This window comes from Podarcis erhardii (genome assembly GCF_964252035.2).
Source record: "Podarcis erhardii genome assembly, chromosome: 1".
Taxonomy (NCBI): Eukaryota; Metazoa; Chordata; class Lepidosauria; order Squamata; family Lacertidae; genus Podarcis; species Podarcis erhardii.
In genome coordinates, this window is record NC_138497.1 from 42,840,136 (window position 1) to 42,859,551 (window position 19,416).

At 42.1% G+C, this 19,416-nt stretch overlaps 1 protein-coding gene across 4 annotated transcripts in view; it reads right to left on the minus strand.

Annotated features, from left to right (window-relative positions):
* The window catches only part of PLCB2 (phospholipase C beta 2), a 52,592-nt gene that overhangs the window by 21,166 nt on the left and 12,010 nt on the right, over window positions 1-19,416 (minus strand). For 3 of the 4 annotated variants that reach the window (XM_081858842.1, XM_081858844.1, XM_081858843.1), the window contains 14 exons: window positions 19,216-19,284; window positions 16,406-16,546; window positions 15,603-15,682; window positions 14,390-14,443; window positions 13,067-13,142; window positions 12,014-12,114; window positions 11,287-11,453; window positions 10,226-10,372; window positions 9,011-9,168; window positions 3,971-4,053; window positions 3,523-3,607; window positions 3,182-3,353; window positions 2,392-2,486; window positions 1,781-1,877 (listed from right to left, as the gene is read on the minus strand). In XM_081858842.1, coding sequence (XP_081714968.1) covers window positions 1,781-1,877; window positions 2,392-2,486; window positions 3,182-3,353; window positions 3,523-3,607; window positions 3,971-4,053; window positions 9,011-9,168; window positions 10,226-10,372; window positions 11,287-11,453; window positions 12,014-12,114; window positions 13,067-13,142; window positions 14,390-14,443; window positions 15,603-15,682; window positions 16,406-16,546; window positions 19,216-19,284 — 1,525 coding nt within the window. Of the gene's footprint in view, window positions 1-17; window positions 1,256-1,780; window positions 1,878-2,391; window positions 2,487-3,181; window positions 3,354-3,522; window positions 3,608-3,970; window positions 4,054-9,010; window positions 9,169-10,225; window positions 10,373-11,286; window positions 11,454-12,013; window positions 12,115-13,066; window positions 13,143-14,389; window positions 14,444-15,602; window positions 15,683-16,405; window positions 16,547-19,215; window positions 19,285-19,416 lie in introns of those variants that run through there. The other variant, XM_081858845.1, reaches the window with a different exon arrangement.

Below are 19,416 nucleotides of genomic sequence, written 5' to 3' on the forward strand. Positions count from 1 at the left end.
AAAACAAGCAAGGTAAACATAAATCATGCCCAATGCTCCAGATCCTCCTATTCTACCATATTTTCTTCACTATCAGCCCCTTGCTATTCACAAATAAAGACACTGTTTATGCATGATCCTCTGACGCAGAGTAGTAAGAAATATCAAGTTTGATTTGGGTTTTGATGGAGGTTGATTTGAGGACCTTTCTCTGCATGGTAGTTTTCCAAGGGAGTTGCTTAAGCAGCACTGAAGCCCTCAGACAGTATCACCTGAGCAAGTGTTTTGGTTGTGGAAGTAATCAGTAATCAACTGCTAATCAAATCTGTGGGTAAATAGCATTTCTTGCAAGGACTATCGACACATTTTTGAAACGTAGAGGGATGGTGCCCATAACTTCACTGCAAAGTGTTCCACGGTGTCCCTTCTGCACCTGTCCATGACATTTATTTATTTTTACTTTCTCTTTTTCTTCTTCATGCATTTAACCTGTCCACCTATCTGCCCTAGTTCAGGAGGCCTTGCCACATGTGTGGCTTCTGCAATAGCGTGACAGTAGTTCTCTGCTTATGTTAAGGTGAGACCACCTGCATTGCTTTGCTATGTTTGAAGATGGGAATGGCTACTCTAGATTCAGGAAAGGGGCAGAAGGCTTAGAAGTAATTGGTATAAAGGATCTGGAGCTGCTGGTCCTTTTTTGGAGTAGAATCAGCTATTGTTGCCTAATATTTTTAGAAGAAGCAGCTTATTTTATAGTAAGTGCATAATCTTAATTAGTCCTTTGTTCCATTTCCAGACTTCTTTTCCAGGAGTTTTATGTAGCATAGAGCAGTCCGCAATTTTATTTAGTAAAAATATGAGGATTCAGAAGCCCCCAGCTTTTTGTCTGACACTAAATCAGTTGGGAATCAAAACTTGGAGGGGGGGAAGCTCTGCATTTCATCAGGCTTCCCATCAGTTCCATAAATCCTTTCAAGGACATTCAATACTTCGCCCAAGCTCATGAATCTTTTGATATGCTTTGGCAGATGTAATGAAAACATGGCTCATGATATATGATTTCAAGTATGCAATCTTCTCCCTTTCAGTTCTCAATTAGACTGGGGGAGATACCAGAGTAACTCCAGGTGCAGGGAAAATTTTCTGGGTTTACACAGCCATACTGAAGAAAAGCATCTGATTCAGGGGCTGCAAGCCAGGAACACTTATCTACAGGTCAGCGTAGCTTTGGGATGTAAGGTCACCTCCTTCTGCAACTCTAGCCTCCTAATAACCTCTATAAAAGGGAAGTAGGAATAATCTGTTAGGAGGCTGGTTAGTAGCTTTGGTTAGTGCTGCATGACTGTGCTCCAAACCTGATGCATTTTCTACTGCACCTTGCCTTGCTCTGCCCTTAATCTATGCCTGTTCTGGATTTCACCTGGCCTATTTACCCTTCCCCCCTCCAGATACACCACCTTTGTCCAGTCTTAAGAAAACAGCATTTTCTTAAAATAAAACCCTTAACAACTAGTTTGTTTTGTTTCAAGGAAATACAGTTTTGTGAAGTAGGTGATTTGGAGCACAGAATCAGCAAGAGGGAGGTATTTAACACCTTTCTTGGGCTGCCACCTTCTCTGCTCCACACCATCTTAGGAAGACTTCTTTTCCCTACACAGGATTCCAAAAGCATGTAATTTGTTGTTCAACCTTTACAGTGGAGCCAACAGATGACAACTAAATGCATGCAGATAGAGTATATAGCTCTAAATACCTGAAAACATGACATTCAATAGGACAGAGACAATAAATCTTTGCTTACGTGCTGAGTTTTCAAAGCATTCGAATTTGATGGGCTGGATGTAATTAACCAGGCTGGACATTTCTTCATATGCTGTCACTTCTAGACCTGCTGTACCCTAAGCAAAATGAGGACAGTTAGAGAAAAAGGCATATCATACAGACTGACAAAATGTTTTTTATTGATAAAGCCCAGTGGCAGACACAGCCCTAAACAGAATCAGAAAGTAGTGGGTAGAACTCAGAAGAACAGTCAATGAGAACCATGTATCTTTTTCCTTGAGTATAGTTTGCTCTGTTCCAGCTGGAGAAGCACAGATATGCAGAAGCAAGCTATCTCCTTTGTGTGTGTCTCTAGTCGGATGAAGACCAGAGTGCACAAATGAGTGGGGGGGTGTGCAGCTGCTCCCCTGCCTCAGCAATATTGCTAGGACAGGGACTTCCTAATTGGTCCATAGAGAACAGGGGGTGGGGAATGTGTAGACTTCCAGGCAGCACGATGTCTTGGACCAGTCCTGGACAGGTGGAAAGCACAATTCCACCAAACAGCTGGAAAGTAGGAAGTTTTTTTAAAAACAAAACAAAAACATGTTACTTTTAAAGTGTTCTTTAAACTAAGAGCAGTAATTGTACCTCATCAGACTGCATCTTTTTAATCTCCTCTTCATCCAGGTTTCCCATGTCTTCCTCTACTTCAGATACTTCTTCAGTCACCTCATCTGACTTCACTAATAAATCAAAACAGAAATTAGTTCATTTGTGATGATTGCAACCAGGAGTACCAACCTGGCCCCGTGATGGTGGGTGCCCGGGGCCATGTGTGTGATGCAGCGTGCTTTGCTCTGGCACTGAAATATGTAGGTGTCTGGTCCCTTTATGGGGAATTTTATGGGTGCTCAGGCACCCAGTGCCCCATGGAGTTGCCACCTATGACTGCAACCAAGATCTGCCAGCTATTTGTCTAAAATCTTCTTTAGGATCTGAAATTCCTTCAGACTGCAATTTCTATCCTTCCTAATCCATCTTCCAAATCTGGAGGTCTACAGGCTCACCTTTAAGTGAGAACTGAATCAGACTTCCTCTTCCTCATACCTACTTTGGAGACGCTTTTGAAGTCACTGATAAAGCCACTCATTCTTATAAGTGAAATTCTGCCCTAAAATGGCAGTGTTGCCCTCTGTTTCCACATCAAATCATTGTGCTTATGTCAGAGCCTTAAAAACTGATTCCAGGCTTATCTGAATTCCCACCCCCCTCCCCAAGTAAGGCCCATCCCTTGTCATAATGTACCCTGTATATGATGAAGTGGACTCTAGTCCATGAAAGCTTATGCAGTAATAACATTTGTTAGCCTGTAAGGTGTCACAAGACTGTTGCTCTTGCTGCGAAAGATTAACAGGGCTATCCCTATGGAAAATACTACCTATGCTATCCTTGTCTACTGGTGTGGGCTGATCAGTCATGACATCCTCCAGACTTCTTGCTTTCTTCAGAGTCTCTTGGTTTTCCCCAGGTATGAACTGATTCTTCTTGTTCTTAATCAAGATTTTCCCCATGAGATCCTGTGGGCTTGGCAGTGGGACTCCTGGTTTTAACTGCCCAGAAGAAAAGAAAAAGGTTAGCATTCATGCAAAGTTTAGGTTTTTGCATCACTCCTCTAGTGAAGATGTAGCACAAACTGCCAGGGCAACTTCAGACCAAGCTAACACCTGCTTGCACGATAACTTCATCCCATGTAGCAATTTGGCATCCCTATTCACTTACTGGAAATTTTTCAAGTGGCTCTGTCAGCAGCATGTCCCCAAATATTGTTCTACAGTACTCAGCCATCTTAGCCTGCTGCTTCGGCCTGTAAGAAAATAAAGGTATAAAACACACACATGTCAAGCCTGAAGACTGGCATGATCCCTGCTCCATACCCCAAAATCCCCATCTGTCTCTTAGCATATGCATGGTTTGCCCAAGCTTACTGTCCCATGCAAATTAAAATGTTGCCACTCTCTGCCATGCTTGTGCCATTGTATCCTAATAACTTCTGAGAAGTAAGTTTGATTGAGTTGAAAGGAGCTGACTCCCAAGTTAGTGGGTTCTAATAGTGCAGCAATTTTTTTTTACCTTGTTCTGACTAGACACATTTCTTACCCACCCCTCTACCCTTTGTCCAGAGTGCAATCTCAGCTTTTTCTCTAATCAGCAGACACTTAATACTCACGAGTCCACATGGTTCTCAAAGGACAGGATCACTGGATAAGGGGAGGTTTTGAAAGCGCTTTCTGCAATAGCCTCAATTGCATCCTGCATAAGGCATGAGGCAAATGAGAAAGAGAAAGAGAGATATTGGTACTTTGCAAACCAAGGAACTCCTTGTTCTTGGTAGTTATCCAGCTTTCAGAATGGCATCAGTCATTCCTGAATGAACCTTATGATATATCCAAAGCTTTTTAAAGGGCCTCCCATTTCTATAACCATATACAGTGAACAGAGGTGCTGGAACTCACCATGAACACCTCCCTCCATGGTCCATATGGAGATATCATAGCGAATTCATAGAGGAGACAGAGGGATTATGCATTCATTGGATAGCTGCATAGGGCCTCTGCATATACAACAGCATTCCCATAGAGCTCCCTGTATACCACTGGAACCCTTGAAAACATGTGGCTTGTGATCTCAGAAAGAGAGCCTTTTGTGTGTATTGCTGCTTGCATGTGCAATTGTATGCATCCTGCTGAACACATGATGGTCAGGAGCAGAGCCAGCATCCCACTGAGAGTTTGCCACACGTGTTCATTGTGATATCATATGTGGCTTCTGTCTTACAGTGTCAATGTAACTCTGGATCATTTTCCAGGTTTGTTAACTGATATTAACCCAGAGTTCCTCAGTTCAGAAGTAACAGGGAATTCTGGTTTAATACATGCCAGAATTGTCACACTGAACTAAGTGTGCAACAGGAGAAGGAGGAGCGAGTGAGTGAGTGAGTGAGGAGCACTCAGACCCAGCACTTGTTCCTGGCTTCTGCTTTATGAAGCCTCAAACTATCATCTGTTGAGGCCTATAGGAAAAGATTGCATTTATTCATTTTATCATCTTAGGCTGTAGATTGTACAGTGGTACCTTTGGTTACGAACTTAATTCTTAACCTGAAACTGTTCTTAACCTGAGGTACCACTTTAGCTAATGGGGCCTCCCGCTGCTACTGTGCGATTTCTGTCCTCATCCTGAGGTAAAGTTCTTAACCCGAGGTACTACTTCCGAGTTAGCGGAGTCTGTAACCCGCAGTGTTTGTAACTTGAGGTACCACTGTAATTTGTAAGTCCCTTGGGAACAGAGGCCATATCTGTGTTCTGTACAGTGTAAAACCCACTGTTGGTACTAAAAATTGTTGACAAGTAATTGAAATACTTTTGCTGCCATCTGTCGAGTTTAAATTCAACCCGATTTGAATGGCTGCCTTAGAGAGCAGTAATTTGTTTTTATAGAGCATAGTAAAGTTTTAAATTACACTATACGGCAGTTCATTACTTACATTTCCCTTATATTTGGATGATGAGACTATTTCAATTTTTACTCATTCTTTTAAGTCCAGGTGCAGCAGCATTCTTGTCACATTTTGGTTTGATGGTTCTATCCCTCATGATCTCCTGGTATTAAGGGGCTAACTACATGTTACACTGCAGCTGCGTGCAGTAAAGCCATAACGGCCTGCAGCCCTCAGAAGTGGGAGCTGGCTCTGGAGAAGTGATGGACGGAAACTTTCCATCACCTTCCTCATTTAAAGAAAATACAACAACTGAGGGCACATGCAAAGGAGACAGGGCCTTTCAGGTCTTCATTATATGGAGCTGCAGAGTAACATGTAGTTTGTATGTAGTTTGTGTCTAACATCTCTCCCCCCCCCTCTCTCTCTCTCTCTCATCTATCTATCAATCAATAACTTTGTTAGCCAAGTCCTAATCTTCTTTCCTCACATAATTTCTTGTTTATGACAGAGAGAGAGATGGGGGAAGTGCAACCCTGCTCGTTCTCCTTGGTCTTCTGTTATTTTAAATCATGAACAGCCCCCCCAAAAACCCCACCACCCCTCATACCTATCTGCCTTCTTGTTCTCCTGTTGCATTACTTCTGTGACATCATGCAACTGTTATTTTACCATGTATTTAATTCTGGGGTGAATTGGAGAAAATCAGTAGGCCAAGGTTAAGCACCTCCTCCTCTTGCCCATCAGTTCTACCCTTCAAATTCCTTCCTAGCCCTTGCATTTGCATTAGAAAAGTCAGGAAGGAACACCATGTTCTCCTGTAGCCAATCACAGCTGCATGATGAGCCATGCACACCTGTAAGCACGTATTTGTTGAGCTTGCACTTTAAACTTTTTAAATACATGGACTTCAAATCCCTTGGATATGAAACACTTCCCAGAGAGCAACAATTTGGGAAATGCACAAATGGAAGGCACGATAAGATTTCCAAACAAATCCCACAGACACTTTCTCAGCTTTTTGTTTTTATTTTGTAATCATACTCTGTGCATTTGTCATTAACTTTTCTTTATTCCCCTCCCGACGCTAGTAATTGGTAGCTTACGGTAACACTGCTTTTATCTCTAATTATCTGCCTTCTTTCTTCTGCTCCGTTCTGCGACATCGTGCAATTGTATACTGTGCTATTTTATGACTTCTTTGTGGAAGCTGAGCCTTGATATGCAGCATTAGTACTAAGGTTCAACATGGCCTAGAACTTGATATTACCTCTTGCTAAGCAACTGTTCCTGATTGAACAAGCAGCAGAGAACTAGGAGGAGGCTGTTACGGTGCCTCTGTACTTAATCTGCATTTCAAAGGAATGTGCTGCAGGTTGAAAGCAGGAGAGTGTCACCTCCCCCACCTACAGCTATTTTGGAGAGGAAGGCAGCCATAGGAAGAGGGGAGGAAACATACATTACTTAAGCTATAATGAAAGGTGCATGCTGCGTTAATGGCCTGTAATTCCTTTGCAAGGTTCATTGTTGTGGTGCAGAGCAATCCTTCCATGTAATTATAGCTCCAGTGAAGCACAATAGCACTCTATTTGTTTTGCAGGTTGGGTGGTGCAGTGTAAAGGGGATCGTGATGTCATAAGATCTGGAATGTGAAATTATGAACACCAAAACCACAAGCATAATAGAGAAGCTAATCATTAAAGTAGGAGAAGGGAAAATGGCCTTTCATCTTTGCTCATTCCCTGCTGATGCAATTACTGTTGGAGGTACTAGTCCACTATAATCTAGCTGGATATGCCTGCCAGAACTTTGCACATTTTTGCATCCAGAAAAAAGGCTTTGCAAGGTCTTCAAATAGCTTGGGAGAGAAAAAAATGCAGGTAGACATCAGGACTCTGGGTCACAGACATTGAGCAGATAGTTGGGTCGCTAATGATGTATATGTTCTAAGTACTTAACTTGCATATGTAAGACCAGGCATAGGCAAACTCGGCCCTCCAGATGTCTTGGGACTACAACTCCTATCATCCCTGATCACTGGTCCTGTTAGCTAGGGATGATGGGAGTTGTAGTCCCAAAACATCTGGAGGGCCGAGTTTGCATAAGACCCAGGTTTTCAGTTTGCTATATTGGTTATCTTAGGTGTTAAATTAAAACTATTCCGCTTTGTAAGACATGGAAGTAGATTTATAACTGTAAGCCACAAAGAAAATACATTTTACTGTATTTTATTTGATGTCAGATGGCATAGATGAGTACAAGCTGACTAAGCCAGAAAGAATAGCTCTTACACTGATAAATGAAAATGGGGGCTGGGGGTGTGTGAACAAACCAATAAAGCAATATGAAAATATGGACACTTTACATTGTGAAGAGCCCTAATGTCTGGCTAAGGTTGTTTTCTGTGTCTCAGCACATTCTTTGTACTCAGTCTAGGCCTCAGTCTAGAGCAGGGGTAGGCAACCTAAGGCCCGTGAGCCAGATGCGGCCCAATCGCCTTCTCAATCTGGCCCGCGGATGGTCCGGGAATCAGCTTGTTTTTACATGAGTAGAATGTGTCCTTTTATTTTAAATGCATCTCTGTGTTATTTGTGGGGCCTGCCTGGTGTTTTTACATGAGTAGAATGTGCACTTTTATTTAAAATGCATCTCTGGGTTATTGATGGAGCATAGGAATTCGTTTGTTTTTCCCCCCAAAATATAGTCCAGCCCACCACATGGTCTGAGGGATGGTGGACCAGCCCACAGCTGAAAAAGGTTGCTGACCCCTGATCTAGAGTGAATGTCATGCAATGGCTAGTATTGGGCTGGGGAGGGGAGAAATAGTTGCTTCAGTTTTCCATATCTACCTCAAGGGGACATTACTTTGAGTTCTTTGGAGGAAAGATAGTATCCCAGGCTTTTTAAAATGCCAGCTGAGTTTGATTTTATTCTGTGAGGATGCTGATATTCCCCCCCCCCCCCATTGCTTCAGTGCCTCTTAAATCTTTTGTTTCAATCATTTCAACTGTGTTAGTGTGTTAACGGCCCTGTTAATGGCCATGCTAAAAATACATATGTAAAACAATGTAGTGAACAACTTATATTTTTGACATTTAAAGCCCTTCGAGTCAAGAACACCTGAAAGATTCCCTGTCTCCTAGTGTCTCTGCCTCAACTAAAATAGTCATCAGAGTCCCTGTTCTGGGTTCTCCCGCTGCCTGAGGTAGATACACTGAGTGGCTATCAGAAAAAGGCTTCTCAGTGGTGGTGGACTGATTTTTTAAATGTCCTTGCCAGGTACACTCACCCAGGGGCGTATGAAGGGGGGAGGCGGAGAGGGCGGGCCGACCCGGGCACCACTTTGGGGGGTACCAAGATGGCCTGCTGCCCCTCAGCTGTAGAACGGCCAAGGGCACGCGTGCAGTTAGTATGGGCACCACTCGCATGGCGTCCGTATGGGCTGCCTCTCACACGGCAACTGTATGGGCTGCCGCACATGCGCAGATCATACGGACGTCGTGCGTGTGCCGCTGGGTCCCACCCCGGGTGTTGGAGAGGGTTTCTCTGCCACTACACTCACCTGAAATCAAATCTGATGTCATTTTGGCACCAGGCAAAGATTATTTATTTTCACAAATTTTATCTGCTTTATCTGACTAGGTTTGTTATGTTTTTCTGTTTCTTCTATGAATGTTGATGTTTTCAGTATTTTTTTAAATCTGCGTTTTAAAATTGTGAAATCTCTAAAAACAAAAGGTAAAAAAAAAACCCATCTAAAGATATCTGTACCTTGAACAATATTTCAGTTGTCATGGTGAATCCATGGGTGATAATAGGCTCCTCATCTGGAGGACGCCCCTTCCAGCAATCAAGTTCCACACAGCGGCAGCCAGCCAATAGGGTCTGCCGATACATTTCAGGAGAGGAGATTCCAGAAAATTGTCCAGCTGCAAAAAAAATAAAAATAAAAATAAAAAAGAGTAGGGGGAGAAGGAAATATGAGCCTGTCATCATTGTCTCTTCATATCTTTTGAATGAAGAGAAGAGAAACTCATTTCTGTTACACAAATATTTAAAACTTTTATTTCTTTTTTAAAAAATGACTTGTGACTTTTACGTTTCCAAAAATTCAGAAAACTTTAATTCACCCATGACACAATTGAAATTATAAATATTGCTTACACACACACACACACACACACACACACTGCTATATAATTGTGGGTCGTATTGAAAATTGTTATATATTTAAAACCCTTTCTTAAAAAGGAATTGTTATATAACTTATTTCAGAATAGGTAGACAGAAGTAGACATGTGGACTGTAGCAAAACAAAAATAACAATAAGTAGAGCATATACATAAAAGGAACATGAAACAATATCTACAGCACAATCAGGCCAGTGTTATACATATAAAGATAGTTATGGACAATTCTACTATAAATTTTGGGTAATAGTTTGTCCATCTGTTCTCTATTTGTTTGGACACCTTTCAAAATATCAGCACCAATCTTGGCACAAGGGTTGCCGAGGTGAAGGCAATGGTCTTCATCTACATCTGGATGCCGGATGCCATTTTGAATCAAGATGGCAGACCAAAATGTGATTTTGACATGACTTTACCTGGTTTTTGGCACAGGTTCTGCCACTTCATTAACAAACTTGACATGAGGGATCCTAAGGTAGGGGCAGCCATCTTCCTCAATGTTTGGATGCTGAGTGCCATTTTTATTCAAGATAGCAGACCAAAACATGACTTTGCCTGATTTCTGGTGTGACAGGTCCATTCACAAATTTTAAAAGTGTTTAAAATTTTTAATATTTTTTGGTTTCTACAAATTCCCAGGCATTGCCAGGCATTCCCTGCTAGGGATAAATAAGTCATGGCCTGATGAACAGTTTTCATAATGAAAGTAAGCTACAAAGCTAAGTCAAGGGTCAGTAGCTACCCTCTTGCAATACAACAGCTAGTAGAAATTGACATTTCCCTCATGGTTGCATACCTGTTAGGTAGGTGTTGTGGGACGAGTTGATGAAGTAGTGAGAGAGTGGCTGGCTCATATCTTGGTGCAGCAAGAGTTTGTCTTGTGATACTATACTGTTTTCAGGACCACATAGGAACCAAACCATTCCTTCTGGAGACAGCTGCCCTGCAAGATAATTTTTAAAATGTTACTATTGCTGGTAACAAAATACAAAGGCCTTGAGGAACTGAGAGCCAGTGTGGTGTAGTGGTTGAGAGCGGTAGTCTTGTAATCTGGGGAACCGGGTTCCCGTCTCTGCTCCTCCACATGCAGCTGCTGGGTGACCTTGGGCCAGTCACACTTCCTTGAAGTCTCTCTGCCCCACTCACCTCACAGAGTGTTTGTTGTGGGGGAGGAAGGGAAAGGAGAATGTTAGCCGCTTTGAGACTCCTTAAAGGGAGTGAAAGGCAGGATATCAAATCCAAACTCTTCTTCTTCTGAGTTTGCATATTCCTGCCCATCTAAGCAGTGATTGATTTCAGTGGGTCCACTCTGAGTATTATTTAGTCAGATACACCCAATGATTTTAAGCTGCCCTAGGCCCAGGCTACTGAAAGATTTCCATGTAATAAACAGATTCCTCCTCTTCCCCCGATGGATTTGCACCACCCACGACTCCTCATCCTCTGCTACCACCTCCTGTCACCATCGCCAATAAAAAGGAGGTCAAAATGGAGGCCAGTAGTGAGTGGGATAAGGTGAGGTGGAGGTGGCGCCAGAGGCAGGGAAGGAGCTCCTCAGGGACCCAGATCTTCTGTCCCTCCCAGCTGTCCTGAGACTGCTGCCCTGAAGCAACTGCCTCACTGAGCCTTGAGGGCAGGCCATCCCTGGCTGCCTTAAAAATGGACCTCTATGACCATCTCTATCTGGTTTTCATTTGTAAGGTTTTCATTTGATCTTTTGTAATGTTACATTTGATGTTTTAAGAATAGTTGTAATCCATTTAGGGTTTCCCCCCTGGAATTGCAGTGATATAGAAATAATAATAATAACAACAATATAACGATACATACTTCTGCTGATGGAAAAAATAAACTCACCTCTTTGAATATTCATCCCACTGGGCTCATACTTGTCTATGAGACCCTGTACCTGTTGTGGCTTGGCAGGGGGGAAAAGCATGTCATTGAGGTGAGAATCTCGCTGTTTCTTGTTAATGAATTTTGTCAAGTGGTCTTTGGTCATGTACGGCTTGGCTTTCGAATGGCTAAGCAGAGATAATGGAAAAAGGACAAAGAGAGAGTGGTGTCTTTAGATGTTCTGGAAAATCCCTCTTAGCAGCAAGACAACTTTTCCTACACTCATTTGTGGTTTTGGCATGACTAGTTCCTTCTTACCCTTGCCCTGTCCGATACTTTACATTTGGTATCAGCAGTACTACAAGATGTGGGGGGACTGGGGATTTATCATGCTAAAACAGTAATCCAGTAGCATGAAGTGGGTGCTGGAAAAACATGCACTGCAATGTTGGTGTAAGTAGAAGTTATGGGGATAACTAGGCATTATAGATAGAGATGGCAACAGCATGCTCACATTTAGTCTGACCGTAAGCACACTTAATTCTGTACTGGATAGCGACCGATGTTAACAAAATGGTGGGAGGAATAGGGATAATCTTGCTACCCTTCACCACTTTTTCATTTAAAAAGTAACAGTGCTGTCAATCTAGCAGTCTGCAAAATTCCAGCTGGTTCTCGCAGCCTCCCTTTGCCTGTGCAGTATCCCTTCTCTCCCACACATGCTGGCTGCTACATAATGGAGGCTTACTGTGAGGTAAATATCTCGTCGATCTCTGGGCGAGGACATAGATTCATCAGGAACGTTTTGTACACAGCTTCAGGGAAGTCCTCTGGATTGATCCCATCATTCTGGAAGCAGAACAGCAATACTTGATGACTGTTATCAACCCTTTTGTGGACTTCATTTCCAAAATGAAGGGGCCCAAAGCCTACCCTGGAAGTTGGGCCCTCTGTCTTGGATGCCCTTCCCTGCCCAGGCCCAGATATGCATACTTCAAATGTATTTCTACTTCCACCATCACTTGGTTTCAGTATATCTATGTGGGGTTTTGTTGTTGTTCATTTGGTTGTTTGTGAGTTGTTTCGGTTTGTCTTGGCAAGATAAAGCAACTAACAAATTTAATAAATAGTAATAAAAGTGTGCCAGGTGCACATCACTCAGTAGTGAAGAATAAATACACTGTACTCAGCTCTACACACATTCATACACATTCTTGTTTTCATTTGTGTGTGTGTGTGTGTGTGTGTGTCTGTGTGTACTCTAGGACTGAGACCTCTCACTGAACACAAATACTTTCTGAGGCTGAGCTAAGAGATTCCAAGGCTGAGACAAACCAAGAGGGATCTATTGTGTTGGTCAATAGTACATTCTCTCTTCACAGTTGCTGTGATCTAAATAATCATCAGACACACACACCCTCCCACACACACAGCTAGTTAAATACAAAGATACATTTAAAACTATGTGCATTTCAGCTCTAAATAGGCAGTGTTGTACTGTGGTACACTGCATACTGTACAGTAATGCAGGAGGTTCTCTGGAAAACTGACTTTTTTTTACAGCTGTTTTACTGTTGTGTTAGCAACGGGCATCTATACTTCATAGAATTAAACTGGTTTAACTGCCATTCAGTTTCCTCAAGGAACCTGGGAAGTTAGGCACCTGTAACAGAACTTTCCAACCTACAATTCCCCAAAGTCTTTGAAAGAAGACATAAACTGGTATAAAATTAATATAAATTTGTTGGGCAGACATGTTTGTTGACTATGAGCCCTAGGCTATGGAGAATATACTTCTTACCTTGCCCTTCGGAAGATGGCAAGCACTTAATGCTGCTTCTACCCTTTTTCTGTCTGCAGGAAATGCTTGAAAAATACTGAAAGAGATAGAAAAGGGTGAGTGAGAGCGAAAGTTATTGGGGAAGAGCTATTTGGCAAAACTTCCAGTGGGAAAGTATAGAGAAAATGGCAATTGCCCAACATGTAGGCTATTAGTTGTCTCCATGAAGTAGTTCAGCATAGGCTCCAACTATACAACCAGAACTATAAGCAATAGTTATCTGATACTTCCTTCCCCTTTTCTTTTAGGAGTAACTGTGACTGAGAAAAGACAAGCAGTTCATGTTATCCTTTTTTTAATTTTCTGGCAGAGTAGAGTAGATGACTTGCCTCACTAAGAGACAAAGTGTCACACCCCTCAGCAGTTCTTTGTTTCTGGCAATCTGGCATCTGGCAATGAAAGTGTTTTTGAGGACTCCATAAATTCAGGAGGCTACTCTTCTTTTCTGTGTTTGCTTTTTCTTGCCAAACTGATGTTGAATGGTGCCAAGTTATGTTCCTCTGCAGATAAATGAAATGGCAACCTGTCTTCTGCTATCCTTATTGTTGTTGTTGGATGATGATGATTTAATATTTTAAAATTGTTATTATTATAAATTTTCCACAAGTGAGGAAGCCAGAGAGAGTGAGTCTTCCTAGGATTGGAAGGCAGGGGGATGAAGTTGTTCAAGGTTGGACTGTTTCAAATTTTCATTCAGCTATGAAATTCAGTGGGTGACCTTAAGCTAGTCACATTCTCTCAGCCTAATGTGCACCACACCATGCATTTAAAACACACAGCTTCCCTCAAAGAATCCTGGGAACTATAGTTTTTTTAAAGGGTGCTGTAGCTCTGCTAGGGGTAAACTACAGTTCCTGGGATTCTTTGGGGCTTTAAATGAGCTTTAAATGTGCTTTAAAAGTATGGTATGGATGTGACCTCACAGGCTCACTGTGAGAATATACGTGGGGTAGGGGAAACTGTTATGCTCCCTTAAGGTCATTGGAGGAAAGGCAGAGTAAAAATGTAATAAACAGATAAATAAGCAATTAAGTTGAGGCAAACCTGGTTTCATAACATATAGTGAGTGCTGTAGAACAGCTTGATTTGTCCTGGATTTGAAACCTGGTAAATTTTACCTCAGCCCTCTGAACTGTATATCAGACTGGACATCTCTAAGCATTCCCTCCCAAAAGAACCCCTGGGCAGCCATTTGTCCAAGAAGATCCCTCGATGGTGCAGTCATTCAAGTTTGTCACACACCATCAGTAGTCAAAAGAAGCACAATGCACATGCTGTACTCACTTCCTAACAGGAATTTTCCCCTCACTATTCAGTTGCAGTTTCAGCTTCACCAGTCTGTGGAAACATTCAAAATAGACAATCCTTGGCTAAGAGAAAAAAAATGGAACAAGGGAAGTATGGTAGCCATAACAATAGGGAAAAGTAAGATAACCGTAAGAAAAGCCTGAGGTGAATTATTGTTAGATTTAAAGCTGAAATTCGATTCCACGTTGATTGGAAAAGTTATTAAATTCTATAGACTCATCGCATTTGCAGTCACAGGGAATCGTGAAGTGAATTGAAACTGAGATCTGGGCATCTTGTTTACTGACATCCCAAGCTAAACTCAAAGGCAACATTTCATATTGAGATGATTAATACAAGTCAGTGGAACTTGCCAGAGAATTAGCATCATGATGCTAAAAAGAATCTTCTGTTGATATCATACTTAAGCTTTCTGGATTGAATTGTTTATAGTACATTCCTCTCATCTCAGCACATGACTAGTTTCATGTCATCAAAATACAAAAGAAGTATAACAGTTGGAATGATACATGCCTGCAGTGTATCATCACCTGATCAGGTCCTAGCTAGCCACGTCCTGTTTTGGGACACTATATGACATAAGGGACCGAAACAGGACATTCAACTCTCTCTCCCAGTTTTCCTTTTTCCAGCTGACATCCAGTATTCCATAGCTCTGTCCTCACTAGGCTGGCTTTTGGGGGGAGGCACCGACACCTTACTTTTAAATCGTTGTTTTGTAATTTGCAAACTTTAGGGTTTCCATAAGCACCCCAAGTCTTATCCCTTCTTTCTCAGTGGCCGCCCTTTCTGTTGGCACTCAACACTTTAGCATGCTATTTGAAGGAATAACAGAAAACACTTGGTACAGTGGTGCCTCGCAAGACGAAATCAATCCGTTCCGCGAGTCTCTTTGTCTTGCGGTTTTTTCGTCTTGCGAAGCACGGCTATTAGCGGCTTAGCGGCTTAGCGGCTATTAGCGGCTTAGCGGCTATTAACGGCTTAGTGGCTTTGCGGCTATAAGAAAAAGGAAACAAACTCGCAAGAACTCACAAGACATTTCGTCTTGCAAAGCAAGCCCATAGGGAAATTCGTCTTGCGGAATGACTCAAAAAACGGAAAACTATTTCGTCTTGCGCGTTTTTCGTCTTGCGAGGCATTCGTCTTGCAAGGTACCACTGTAGTATGAAGTTATTTGATAACTACTTACATTCTCTCCAGGAAGGAATAGCGGGAAGCATTATATACAAAGGGGTTCCTAGAAATGACCATGATATCATCTGCCCAAGCCTGAAAAACAAGGAAAGACTGGAAAATGAACTGTGTAACACCCTCACTCCCAGTGCCGCTGAGCAAGTGTGTTATGGCCAAGTTCCACATGGAACTTGTTCATTCTCTGCCCTTGTTATCCATTCTAAAGTGATGCCCTCCAACTAGACAGCCATTGAAATAAATGATATTTAGTTTCTGGTATATAAGCTTTAAATCAGGATTTTAGTGGAACAAATTATTCTTTTCCCTGTTTAAAGAGGGCACTTCAGTACATCTTACAGGTACCTGTCTATAATAAATAAAGAGCATCAAGGTAAAAAACCCACAAAAGTTTATTTATTAATTAACTTATATTCTGTCTTTCCTCCAAAGAGCTGAAGGTAAATAAGCAGACATCATTTTCTCAATTCCTGTTTTCTCAAGTTGAAAACAGGTGTGTCTTGCAAAGTATCCAGCAAACTTCATGGCCAGGCAGGGATTAAAACATTAATCTCTCATAGCCAAACCCAGCACTTCAAATATTTTACTGGCTTTCTCAGTGACTCAGCATGGAAGCTCCATTTATCTTTTTGCTTGAGCAAGCTTCCGGGATAATTGAGGAGCAGGGCAGCATAAACTGCTCTTTTTGTGAATAACATGTGCTCACTCTTTGAAAAATCAGTCACTAGTGGACAGTTTGCCCATCTTCCCATCACTCCTTTCAGAACTCTTCATGATGCTCCTTTTATAGTTTTTCAATACCTTTCCAACATTTTCTTTATAGGAAACAAAATTGTGAAAAGTGAGATCCACCAAATCAGGACCAGAAACCACAGTCAACGTCTTCAGAAAGAAATTGTTGTCTGGGAAATCCAGGTTGAAAACGTCTCGGAGCTTCTGGCTCTGCAAAGGATAAACAAACATGAACATTCCAAGTAGGAATGCAGAAGGGAGGACAAGTTGCCTGCCTGAAACAACAAGAACCGGGTCAACCTTTTGCTTGAAATTCAAAGTGGAATGATTCAGCTTGAAGATCAGAAAACATTAACCAATATAGCATTTTTTAAAAATTATAATTCCCTTTACTCATTGAATAGTGTAGTACTTTATAGTAGCACTGTTTATAGAAGGGATGGGGAACCGGTGGCCTTCCAGATGTTGTTGGATTACTCTTATCTTCCCAGTGCTGGCTGACACAGATGTGATTTAGGAGCATCTGGAGTCACTAGTTCCCCATCCCTAGTTTACAAAAAAGTTTAACATGCTCCCACCCCAGCATACACTATTGAACTTCTTACAGAAATACTATAACAGGGTCAGATGCTACAATAAACTCAGAGCTGTCAGAAAATAATGGCAGCTTTGTGTTGAGATTGTCTTCTCCATTGTTTCTGGCCATGCCCACGATCAGTGGCGGTTGTTCTCCGCAGCCCTCCAGGGGCTGCAGGGAAATTCAGGCAGGGGGAAAAAGAGGAAATGAGGCATAAATTCTCTTGATCCTCTTCAGTGGGGAGTTCACTGCATCCCGCAGTGTGGTGCAATCCCGTGTCTGCCAACTTGAAAGGCAGAACAGGAGCGATCTGGAGTGTGTCGCTGCCATGGACAAGCCTTCATTACCGGCATGATTTGTGGAAGGTTCCTCTTCAATTTGGATAATTGGCATTCATCAAGAGGCGCTCTCTAAGCATCATATGCTAAGAGGCTGCAATCAATCAGCTGCCGAAATATCCGGGACCGGTTTTCTGAAGGTATTTGAATGTTTTCTGAAGCTTGAGAATGCTTACAACAGCCTCAAAGGAAAGAGGGAGGACAAGGAGCATTGTGCTTTCTTATGGCTTTCCAATGGTCTTTCTATTTCTTGTCCTCCCCTACGATGAAGAAACATGTGTAGTTGCTACTTTATTTGACACTTCAAAAACGGGGAGGGGCAGTGGCGGAGGAAGCCTCTCCATCACCTGGGGCGCGGCGCTGAGGGGCGTGGTGAGCCGCCCGGTAGCGCACATGCGGCAGCCTGTATGGACTACTGATCGAGTGCCATCTGTACGGGCTGCCGCGTGTATGGACCTGTACCCTCGGCCACTCTACAGCTTGGGGGGAGGCAGTGGACCATCTTGTCACCCCCCCCCAGGGTGGCACCCAGGGTGGACTGCTCCCTGCCCCCCTTCATATGCCCCCGGGGAGGGGGGCTTTTCAATTATGCTTTACAAGGAATTTAATAAAGTTTTGCTATGCCCCCCCTTGACTGAGGCCGAATGGATTTTATTCATCACCACTGCCAGACCAGGGTGTTGTTGGAGAAATCCAGCAGGGAAAAAGAAAAATGGCCTGCAACTGGATAGCTGCTGAAGAGAGGTTGATTCTTAGGAAAGTGTGTGCTGTGTATTGTGTGCCGAGAAAGAACTCCAGAGGGGAATTTAATGGCAGATGTCTGGAAAGTTCACTCTGTGAGATATTTATGGCTGTGGCTCGCATGTCAGCCTGATAACAGTGGAACTGAATGGAATGTGACCTTGTACCACTCAGATAAACACTGCAAAGAATTGAACAACGAGAGAAAGAACTGAACTTTTTTAACATTCCAAGTCTGGAACAAAAATGTACATGAAGGGCTACAAGTGAAATGGATTATATATTTACAAGAGGGAAATGAGGTGCTGATTGTAAGGTGACAAAGGGGACAGCTGGAAGAATGGTTTAATGGCAAGTGAAGGATGTCAACTGGAGACTAAATAAGAACTGAGCAGCTATGGGGGGAATATAATGGACATATGATTGCAACAAGAGCAGGAAACCTGGTTTTAAGAAATTGTATTAAATTAAGTAATTTGGTTTGATTTTTAATAATTTGGAAAATCAATAAAAATAATATTTTTAAAAAAGAGAGATTGTCTCCTCCATAAGTTATACTGAAACTTACAGTACCATACTTGTCAGGAAATGTGCATGTTTCACACCTTTGGTTCTTGATGCCAGATCACAGATAAGTTTCACCACACATTATGGAAAGGAAGGGAACAAACTTCTCATGGGGCTAATATTTTTGCAGCAATCCTGTGTTTTTCACCATGTATAATTCTGTCCTAAAAACAAGGACTATGAGATGTTGTCTTGTTAATGTGGGACTTTGCTGATTTTGACAAAAACACCCCATGCACACTGGATATTGCTTGCACCAACTTTAGTTTCTTGGGAATGTTTTCTCTCTCTTTTAAATGTGGGCCTATGCATGCCCATTTATTCACCAGACTTAAACTTTCCCCCCATTTGATTTTACCTATTGTGTAACCTCTTACATAAGCACTGTTTAGCAGTTTCTCCTGAACATTTTCAGATTTTGCACCCACCGTCCACTCCCAAATTTAGCAGTGCAAAAAAGGATACTGTACATGTTTCACAGGTCACACATTTCATACAGTCCAGTGTTACAAAACACACAATTTGCTACCACAAATGAAAAGAACAGCTCAGTCAATATGAGAGGAAGAAGTCAATTCACAAGTTACAATGGCATCTCCCATTGAATATTGCATGGATAACAATAACTAATCCTATACACTATGCCACAAACTCACCTTGGGAATCTTTGCAAATTTCCCTATTCTAGTATCTCGAATGCTTGTAATTTCCAAAAATTCCATTTCCTGCAAAAAAATAACATTCAGGTCCTGAGCAATTGTAAAGGAAAGGAAAGCACTTGCATTCACAAACCCATTACTCAGCAGCCTAATCACATCTTCTAATGTACAAAACAGCATGCATTAAACATTACCCAT